Genomic DNA, 10,568 nt, shown 5'->3' with positions numbered 1-10,568 from the left:
ACCCTAAAGGTTGGGCAGAGAAGGGATGGAGAGCAGCCCTGTGAGAAGGGCTTGTGGGTGCTGGTGGGTGAGAGGCTGGACATGAGCCAGCCATGGGCACTCCCAGCCCAGAGAGCCAAACGTGTCCTGGGCTGCATCCAGAGCAGCGTGGGCAGCAGGGGAGGGAGGGGATTCTGCCCCTCTGCTCTGCTCTGGGGAGAGCCCACCTGGAACTTGCATCCAGCCCTGGGCTCCCAGCACAGGGAGGAGGACATGGAGCTGTTGGAAAGAGTCCAAGGGAGGGCCACTAAGTTGATCAGAGAACAGGAGCACCTCCCCTATGAAGACAGGATGAGGAAGTTGGGACTGTTCATCATGGAGAAGAGAAGGTTGTATGGAGAGCCCACAGGAGCCTTCCAGTATATGGAAGGGACTACTGGAGAAGGGATCCTTTGCCAGGATAGGACAGAGAGTAATGGGTTCAGACTGAAAGAGGGGAAAATTAGGGTTAGATATATAGAAGAAGCTATTGATTGTGAGGGTGGTGGCACTATTTACTGTGGGGCACTAGAATAGGTTGCCCGATTCAAGGCCAGGTTGGATGGAGCTTTCAAACTGATCTGATGGAAGGTGTCTCTGCCCATGACAGCAGCAATGGAACTAGATGGTCTCAAATTCCGTTCCTAAGCAAACCATTCCGTGATTCTGTGACCTGCCTTCTTTGCGAATTACATTTCTTCATGCTGCAGAATTACCTGTGAAATGAATATTTCTGACACCACTGGGGCTTAGGGAAGATTTTGCTCTTTTTTCCATTTAACAAACAGACAGCTCTTCAGTGATCCTCTTAAGCACTTGATTTTTAACATTTCTGGGCATGTCTACAAAATATCAGTACACAACAAAAAAGAATTGCTGATTAAGTTATGTAAAGCTGTTAAAAAATTCACTTTGGCATTGTGTGGAGCCATTTACTGGGAAAACTAACATCATAATTCAAATTTCTCTTTAATGTCATCTGGTTGGACTGGAGAGATAGCAAAACAAGGTTATTTTTCAGCAGTTTTATTCTGCTGGAGGAGAGGGTCCCATATGCAGACATTAGCAGACATGGCAGAAAAAAAAAAAGAACTAAGGTAAGTAGGGATTAAAAACAGCTATATTATAAAAACCTCCCATTTTTTATTTGTAACTGAGCCTTACTTGAGATTCATTTTGGCATCATCTGTGAATTGGCATCTGTGAATTGGCAGCATCTGGAAGACAGCGCTGAATGTTATATGAATGGAGAGATAGAATCTGGGATTTTTTATTTGCCCCCCTTTCTTCTGGCTTGAATTAGTAACAAATATAATTTTTTGTGTCACTTATGTAATTTTCCAACCTTCCATCTAAAGCTACCCTATTAAGTAAGATTTCCAGGCATTCCTGGACAAGGTGTGTGCTCAGGAATAGTAAATCTGATGCTGCAGACTTCCTGGCACACAGGCTTCAATTGAACATGCATGCACAATCTGTCCAATTTGGCCAGAAAACATAGTATGTACTGAGCAGGGTGTTACGCAGCCGTGGTGCATATGGGCTGTGAATGTGTCTAGGATTACCAGTCACACAGCAGCCAGTCAGAGCTGCTGTGAATGCACAATAAGCTTTCAGTTGCTGGACTTACAGACACACAGAAATCCCAGGAGAGAATCCTGAAAAATCCTGCCCTGATAAAATTCTGATCTGATGGAAAGAAAGCATTGCCAAGAAAACCTGGCTTTCAGCAGTTCTTAATGAAAAACAAAAAGAAAAAAAAGAAAAAAAAAAAGATTGTCATGCCTCCCAGTATTTCTGACACTCATGAGCTGGGGTGTTGCAGAAGGTTCCCTGATGTGTAATCAGCTATCCCCCACAAACTGATTTACTGCTTTGGACTGTCCTTCTCAGCTCCAGTTGGATGTGAATCATGCAGATTTCAGCACAGGGCTGGGGAGGAAGCTGCTGCAGACGCTTGCAGCTCACTATAGTCTGAGTGTTTGGCTTATTTTTTCCTTTTTAATGCAGACTAGAGTGGGTCCCTCAGGAGTGTAACAGTGGAGATAAGCATGAAAAGAAAAACATCTCCTGTCTGTAACTCCATTAGTCACTCCTGGTGGAGATGGTCTTGTCTAAAATAAAAAACCCAAATATGCAGTGCTACTGCAAGAATGACATTGAGGAGCTGGAGTGTACCCAGGAAAGGGCAATGGAGCTGGTGAAAGGTCAGGAGAAGAAGTCCTGTGAGGAGCAGATGAGGGAGCTGGGGGTGCTCAGCCTGGAGAAAAGGAGGCTCAGTGGAGAACTTATCACTGTACAACTGCCTAAAATGAGAGTGTAGCCAGGTGTGGGTCTGTCTCTTCTTCCCGGTAACAAGTGATACGACAAGAAGAAACAGACTCAAGTTGTGCCAAAGGAGGTTTGGATATTAGGAGAAATTTGTTCGCCAGAAGGGTTGTCAAGCACTGGAACTGGTTGCCCAAGGAAGTGGTCAGGTCACCATCCCTGGAAGTATTTAAAAGATGTGCAGATGTGGCCCTTAGGGACATGGTTCAGTAATGAACATGACAATCATGGGCAAAGGGTTCAACTTGACGATCTTAAAGGTCTTCTCCAAACGAAATGATTCTATGGTGATCTATATGTGACTATTCATCACATGGCTAGATGAATGCTGTATCTAAACAGTAAACAGATCATTACTGTAGAGGAAAAAAGGCTTGAAATTGCTAACTATTTCCATTTAAGTATTGTATTGAAAGCAAACCTGCTGGGGAAAATACTCAAAATTAGTGCAAGAAGTGCTTTTGCCCTTTTTTAGTGCAAAGCCTGAAAAGATGACAGAAATAAAGGCTCTGTGCTCATCTGCACAACAATCGGGCCTATGCAAACAATTAAGTGCTCTCCATTCTATAGCCTTGCAGTTATATTTGTGAGAATACTCAAAAATTTTTAACTATATAGTGGAACTCTTAATTGAGAAGACTGCTGCTTCTAGTACCAGAGCTTTTTTATTAAGCAAGGCTTGTGATATGCATGGTTGTTTGCTTTTTGGTTTTGTTTTGGTTTTGGTTTTTTTTTTTTTTTTTGGTTGGTTGGCTTGGTTTTGGTTTTGTTTTGTTTGGGTGGGGTTTGTTTTGTTTTGTTTTGTTTTGTTTTTTTAAGAAGAAGCTATGAAAAGCCTTACTTCACTGCTTTCCCCGTAAATTAAACATCCTTGTTGCCTACAGATTGTCGATGTTTGTTCTTGGCTGGTGTCACTTCTGTGGCAAAAGTTTCACAGAAAAAAGTTTATGTCCAGAGGAAGCTACCTGGTTTATGAGGTGTGGGGATCAGCAGTATCTGTTTCAGGTTCAGTAGAAAGAAATTATATGAGGATTAGGTAGGTGACCTGTTGATCTGCTAGAAATTCAAAATCAGCTTGAATTTAACCAGACAATTTGTAGAGCCTCCTAAAACTTGTGTTCAGTAGAAAAGTTTTTGATTTTGTTTTTGTTTTGTGAGATGCCACACCTGGAGAAAGCAACTTGCTGGGTGATTATAATAGGTCTGGAAGAGAGGAGAAATGGATGGAGGACTGGAATGGGAAAGGGAGATGGAAATGGAAAGGGAGAGGGAGATGGATTTGGAAAGACGCTGAGGAGGGAGTACTCCATCTGACTGCAAGGACTGGTCTGCCTTGGTAAAGAGAGTCTTTCTGATGCAAAGTCTGGATGTGCAGCACAAGCCAGGGGAGCACTAGGCAGTGTAGGAGCCCCATGGCTGGGGTGTCTATTACCATGGCTTGCAAGCTTTCTCTGATGTGGAAGGTTTGAGTCTCCTCTCACTTAGGCCAAGAGGTAATGTCTGTGAGTGCTGCACTTCAGCTGGAGACACACTGCTATTTCCTCTGCAAAATGACAAAGTGTATGTTTATTATCAGCTAGACAGCTGCAACGCTTTTGCACTTTTATCTGTTAAATTCTGCCGGGTTCCTTGCCTTCCTTGGGATTGAATATATTATCTCCCCCTTACTCTGTCTCTCACCTTTTATACTGGGGGGCTGGTTTAGAACCATACAATCATCAAGGTCGGAAGGGGCCTCTAAGATCATCCAGTACAACAACCAACCCAGCACTACTACTGTAGCTCTAAACCACTAAACCACATTACCCAGAATCAGATCCAGGTGTCTCCTAAGAATCTCCCAGGATGGTGACTCCACCACCTCCCTGGGCAACTTATTCCAATGCTTAGGCACCCTAACAGTGACTTTCTTTTCCTAATATCTTATCTGATTCTCCTGTCTCAGCTGAAGGCCATTTCCTCTGGTCCTATCACTGCAGGGACAGTACAAGTGACCAACTCCCACCTCACCACAGCCTCCTTTCAGGGAGTTGCAGAGAATGACACAGTCCTCCCCGAACCTGCTCTTCTCATGACTAAACAAACCCACCTACCTCAGCCATTCCTCGTAAGACACGTTTGATAGCCCCTCCATGAGCCTTGTTGACTTTAACTGGACAAGCTCCAGCACCTCAATGTCCTGGAGGAGTCAGAGGGGCCCAAACTGGACTCGAGGTGCAGCCTCAGCCACGCCAAGTCCAGGAGGATGATCATGTCCATTGTCCTGCTGGCCACACTGCTCTGGTTCAGGCCAAGATGCCACTGCCTTCTTGGCCACCTGGGCACACGGTGGCTCACACTGAGCTGACTCTCAGCAAGCACCCCCAGGTCTGCCCAGCAGCTCCTAAGCCAATTTTCCCCCAGCCTGCAGCGCAGCAGGGGTTTGCTGACACTAAAGGGCAGCACTTTGCCTTACTGAGCCTCGGGGAGTGGTCCTTGACCCACTGACTGAGTCTGCCCAGGTCTCTGTAGAGCCTTCCTGCCCTCAATCATGTCTGTGGATCAGGTAACACACTTTAGGGGATTTCTTTATGTAGGATGCGTCAAAGTCTACTTTGTTGGTTGGTTGGTTGGCTGTTGTTTGCGCTTACTTATTTTCATTGTTGTTATTTTGGGTTTGGAGTTATTTGTTTGGTTTTTTGGTTTTTGTTTTGTTTTCGGTTTTGTTGTGGGTTTTTGTTTTATTTTTTGTTTTTGTTTTTGTTGTGGGTTTTTGTTTTGGTTTTGGTTTTTGTTGTGGTTTTTTGGTTTTTTTTTTTGTTTGTTTGTTTTTGGTATTTTGGGGGTTTTTTGTTTGTTTGTTTGCTTGTTTTTTCTCTTCCTGTGTCTCCGTTGTAAGCGTTCCGGGCCCGGGAGCAGGAGGGGAGCCGTGTCTCGGAGCCGCGGGAGCCAGCAGCGATCCGGCCACGAGAGGTCAGCGCAGGCTTTGCACAGCTCTCCTTTCCACACCTCCTCTTCTGTGCCAGAGGCCTGGTGTCGGTACTGTGGCTTGAAATAAGCTGGATCAAGTACCTAGTAATGAATGCTTCACGGCCTTCAGCACCATCTGTGCTAGGAGACCCGGGAATAATGGGGCAAACTGAAAAGTGTGATGTCAATAAGCCCTAATTCCAGGGTGCAGCATCATTAAGCTGAAACTGGAAACTTGCATGTCAAAGGATTAATGTGTTAATAAGGTTCCATATATCACTTTATTATCTAAACATTTATATATATTTTACTATTGCATATACATATACACTGTTCTCCACTCCGAGTTACTTTGGCTTACTAATTCAGATCCATGTCAAGTAACTTTCACTTTTAATGTAGTGAGAAAGTCATCAAAGTCATAGCTGATATCAGCATCTTTCAAAGCTGTGAGTCAGTTCTGGATTTTCCACCTATTTCATCAGAAATAGGCCCTTCAATATTTCTAAGAGACATACCACTTAATGTATCTTACCATTCAAGCTATTCTCCTGCATTCATCCCCATTTATATGCTTAGAGAGGAAAAAAAAAAACAGGAAAAAGAAAGAGGCAGATGTATGAAGGGTTTTTATCTTTTGAGAATGAACGGTACATGGTATGTACACTATGCTAATTCCAGCAATGGAGACAATTGCACTTGCCTGAGTACAGGCCAGGAGATAGTTTTCTGGAAACTTCTCACATCTTTTTTAGAGAAAGCAAACTAAGAATTCATGCCCTTCTTAAGCAAATTCAGACTGACAGGTCACTGGTTTGGTTTCCAAGTCTTTGCATGTTAGTCAGGTAAAAAAGATTGTGAGGCTTGAGAATTGGTGTTTACAATGAAGAGTTTTCTCCCCAGTACTGACAGCTCTGTAGACAGCAGAGAAATGTTCTTAGAGAGGCTGGATGTATCTGGCAGACTATGCCTATGCTGTCACTAATCTAAAATGGAAACTCGCTAAGTGATTACTGCCAGGTCGAATGCTGTCACCTGTAGTGTCACCAGGGCACTAGTGTCACCAGGGCTAGAAACAACTGGAAGTAGAAACACGGCAGCTCATTAAAGGGGCTCAGTTTGAGAGGCATTTTGGAAACTGTATTGCTCAAAGAGACTGAAACTGAGCAGAGTATAGCATATACAGTCACAGATAAGACGTGCTTCATCCAGGACTCCCAGTGAAGTATTGGAAAGGACATCCCCGGGTTTCAACACACTTGGATGGGGACGATGCGGCTGCAGGCTAGTGAACAGCAAGGGTGACAAGTTAGAGAGGTCAGCATGTGCAGCCCGCTGGAGTCGGTCCGGATAGGTCGCAGTAGCACAGGTTACCCCAAGGTGGCTCTCCACTACCTCTGTGATGCCGCTTGGGGCTGCTCTGAAGCGGTGACTCGCTGGAGACAAGTGCTAACCGTGAGCTTCAGCCCAAGTCACGCTGAAGGGACGTGAAAAGTGAGTTGCCTTTTAACATTTAGTCTGTCCTCATTCGCAGCGGGAAAATGTGGGGTTTTTTTCCTTGCTTGGTTTGTTGACAAACAGGTTCAAATCTGAGTTCAGCAATCGCACTCGTTTCCCTCTGAATTAATTTTGAACACTGTCCAAATTTTTAATAAAGGTCGACTGAAAAAAAAAAAATCTGTTTTCTCACACCACTCCCCCTCCCCAGGATCATAGGCCAGTACAGCCTGCAGAAGGATTACCAGTGACCTTAGAGCAGGTCTGCACCGGGGCAATCCTGCAAGGATGAAATAAATCTACACAGCCTCCCTGGACAGGGAGCCTGCTTCGCTGTTGACTGTTCTCAGGGAGAAAGGATTTTTCTTACATCCCATCTGAGCCTCTTGATTTACACTCGGCTCATTGTCTCCTGCCTCTCCACTAGGCATTGCTGTGGAGACCCTCGCGTTATCTTCCAAATGATCGCTCCCACAGGTTTTGGGGGCTGCAGTTTGCCTTCCCCAGGCTGAGCAGGCCCTGGTCCCTGAGCCTGCAGAGCCCTGGACCCCTCGTGCCCCCCCTGCCCTTGCTGCAGTGTCTCGGCTGTTTCCCGGCTGGGGGTGCCCGAACCGGACAGACGGCATTGCTGCTGTCCCGTGAGCGCCGGGCACAGGGGGATTGTCACCTGCCTCACGGGCTGGCCCTGCTCCTGTGCACACACACGCACGGGGGGATCTGCTGCAGCCGGGCCACTGCCCAACATCACCAGATGACTGCCCAGTGCAGCCCCGGGCCCTTCTCTGGAGAGCTGCCCTCAGCCCTGGTTACAGGACTATCCCTTCGCGGCGTTCACATTTGAAGAAACCATATTAATAAAACCTTTCGTTTATTTTATTTTTTTAATTTTTTTTTTCTCCCGCACTGTACAGATTTCCCGTTCCAAGTCTTGGACGCAAATCGCTCTACTAGCTCCGGTACCGCCGGTATCGGATACCCGTCAGCTCGGGCCCGGCACCGCCGGCTCGGGCTCGGCGCGTGCCTGCGCGCCCCCCGCCCGCCCCACGTGGCCTCCCGGCACGAGCCGCTCTTTCCCGCCCCCCCGCCCCGAGCTTCCTCTCCGGCGCGCGCCGATTAGCATAATAAAGCCGCCCCTTTCTCCCCCGCCGGCCAATGGGAGGCCGGCAGGCGCCCGCGAGGGCTATAAGTAGCGCACGCCGGCCGGCTGTCGCTTCAGAGCGCTCTCGGCGTGCGCAGAGCGAGAGCTGAGGGAGCCGCGGGACTGTGCGGATTAACTGCTATGACTCTGGAGGAGATCCACGGACAGCAGCCCATGCCTGCGGGCCACGACTGGTACGTGAGGGTGGGCAATGGGGATCCGAGGAAAACGGGTGGCGGATGGTTTCGGGGCGGCGGTGGTTGTGTTGGCGGCACCGCGCTGACCCTGTGTCCTTTCCCGGCCCGCAGGATGCAGGGCGCCGGCACGGCCCTCCACGAGCTGCTGGTGTCAGCGCAGCGCCGAGGCTGCCTCACCGCCGGCGTCTACGAGTCGGCCAAGCTGATGAATGTGTAAGTACGGTGGCGGGGCTGGGGGGAGTGTGTAAGTCAGCCTGGCGGGGCTGCGGGGCGGCCGGCGCCGACCGCGAGACTCATCAGGCTGCTCCCCTCTTGCAGCGACCCCGACAACGTCGCGTTCTGTGTGCTGGCCGCGGATCAGGAGGACGAGGGGGACATCGCCTTGCAGATCCACTTCACTCTGATCCAAGCCTTTTGCTGCGAGAACGACATCGACATCGTGCGGGTGAACGACGTGGCCAAGCTGGCGGCCATCGTGGGGCCCAGCGAGGACTCGGGGGAGCCGCGCGATCTGCACTGCATCCTCATCACGGTGGGTGTCCCGGGCGGCCGGCGGGCCTTGCTCCGCTGCGGGTGGGCGAGTCCTCTGCCGGGCACAGACAGAGCGCTTGGCACGCAGCGAGTCAGCTGAGTAGTAGTTGGAGGAGGAGGAGGCAGAACTTCTCGTAACTGGATTTCCTCGGCTGTCCGCAAGGGCAGCATCTCTGCTTCCTGTCTTGTCTGTGTCAGGACAGAAACTGTCTGGAAGTGCTTCCAGTCCTAAGCTAATGCTTCTGTAAATATTATGATGACCTCAGGTGGTGCGCAGCACTCATGGTGTGCAACTTTTTTCTTTTTTGCAGAACCCGAATGAAGAAGGCTGGAAGGACCCAGCTCTGGAGAAGCTGAACTTGTTTTGTGAAGAGAGCAGGAATGTCAATGACTGGGTGCCAACTATCACCCTACCTGAGTGACGGTCACCTGGTGCACTGGGGAGGCTGAAACCTTTGTTGCATTCTCAACGTGCTGTGCGTTCACCAAAATGTGCAACAAGCTGCTGATTCCATGGATTAGCCTGGTCAAGAGACTGGATTAAAGTCCCTCAGACTGGCATGCAGTGGGCTCTTACAGAGGAGAAAGAGGAAAACAGCTCACTTCACCAGTGAGCCTCAGCAGGCTGCAACCATGGAGAGGCTGACATACCATGGAACTGAAAGAAGTATTGCAAGTTTGGTTGTGTGCAGCTGTTTCAGAAGGGAGAGGGAAAGATGAGGGAAGTGGGCCAAAACTTTCCAGAAGGACTGATTAGAGTACTGTAACTAGGAACTGTTGGTGCTGTCTGCAAAACACAGGAGAAAGTATCAATATTTATGGAGTATTGGGGATTGTTTATTAAAACAAATGCAGATATTCCAAAGCAGACAGACTTCAACAGGCCTCTTGGGTCACTCTGCAGATCTGTTTTAATACTGCAATAACTTTTATTGAAATATTTGCTGCTATTGAAGCTTTCATAATAAATTTTTGACAATTAATCTCTGGGAGTGTCTTGCTTGCTGGGTGTGGGGAAGCATGTCACTGAAATATCGCTGATGTTTTGCTTGTGTGCTGTAGTCAAAGATCTAACTCCAGTAATGGAGTTATTGCTCAAATACTTTCCTGGGCTGGCTGAATGAAGTGCTGTGCTGTCCAAGTTGATAATTCAACCTTTTACCCTCTTGCAACAGCTGCTTATCGCAACAGCTTGCAAGACAAGGGAGTTGCATGCCTAATGAGCTCACTTATTGTAATAGGAGGTCTTTGTAGTCTGCTGGAGGAACACAATGCATGTTAGAAACATGGATTTTTGGAATACAGACCTCCAGTAAATTGCATCATTGATTCTTAAATATGACTTAGATGCATTCAGAGCTGACGTGTTACCACTTGACAGAAGCGGCTTAAACATGATGGGGGGGCTGCAAAACTCCTTACATGTCAAACACATCTAACATTTGCTTTGATTAGAATGACATCATTAAATCTAAAACTAGCAAATGGTGAATAAACATCACATCTGCCACAAGCTGCTCTCTGATTGCCATATGCTGTAACAATAGAAGCTGTCAGTCCAGGAGCCAATTTTGCAAAACCTAATTGCATGACAACACCAAATTAAGTCCAAAACAATTTAAGGATGGTGTGGCCTTTTTTAGAGATTCTGTCATGAAAAGTTAATATGGGTGGGTTGATTTGGCCTTATGTTAAAAGGGAAAACATCACCCCATTTTTGTGCACAAACTATGCATGTGCTCCAGGACCTGACATTAAAATGGCGCAGTAATAATCCCCTCTCCACAGAGCAAGAAAGCCAAACTACTTACTTCCTTTATAGGCACTAAAACCACTCAATTATCACAATTGCATTTCCTCTGGGCTGGCTTGCAGTGATTGACAGTAGCACTTGCTGAAAAGTGGTCATT

The 10,568-nt window shown here is 47.4% G+C and overlaps 1 protein-coding gene across 1 annotated transcript; it reads left to right on the top strand.

The window, feature by feature from the left end:
- Positions 1 to 8,020: 8,020 nt before the first annotated feature.
- On the top strand, positions 8,021 to 9,629 carry GADD45G (growth arrest and DNA damage inducible gamma). The gene is made up of 4 exons (XM_058824039.1): positions 8,021 to 8,124; positions 8,239 to 8,340; positions 8,446 to 8,659; positions 8,970 to 9,629. Exons 1-4 carry the CDS (start codon positions 8,072 to 8,074, stop codon positions 9,078 to 9,080), a joined length of 480 nt encoding a protein of 159 aa, XP_058680022.1. The 5' UTR covers positions 8,021 to 8,071; the 3' UTR covers positions 9,081 to 9,629.
- The last annotated feature ends 939 nt before the right edge of the window (positions 9,630 to 10,568 follow it).

This window comes from Ammospiza caudacuta, chromosome Z, assembly GCF_027887145.1.
Source record: "Ammospiza caudacuta isolate bAmmCau1 chromosome Z, bAmmCau1.pri, whole genome shotgun sequence".
NCBI classification, from domain to species: Eukaryota; Metazoa; Chordata; class Aves; order Passeriformes; family Passerellidae; genus Ammospiza; species Ammospiza caudacuta.
Note: the sequence above shows the minus strand (reverse complement) of the source record. Positions and strands in the feature narration are given on the sequence as shown.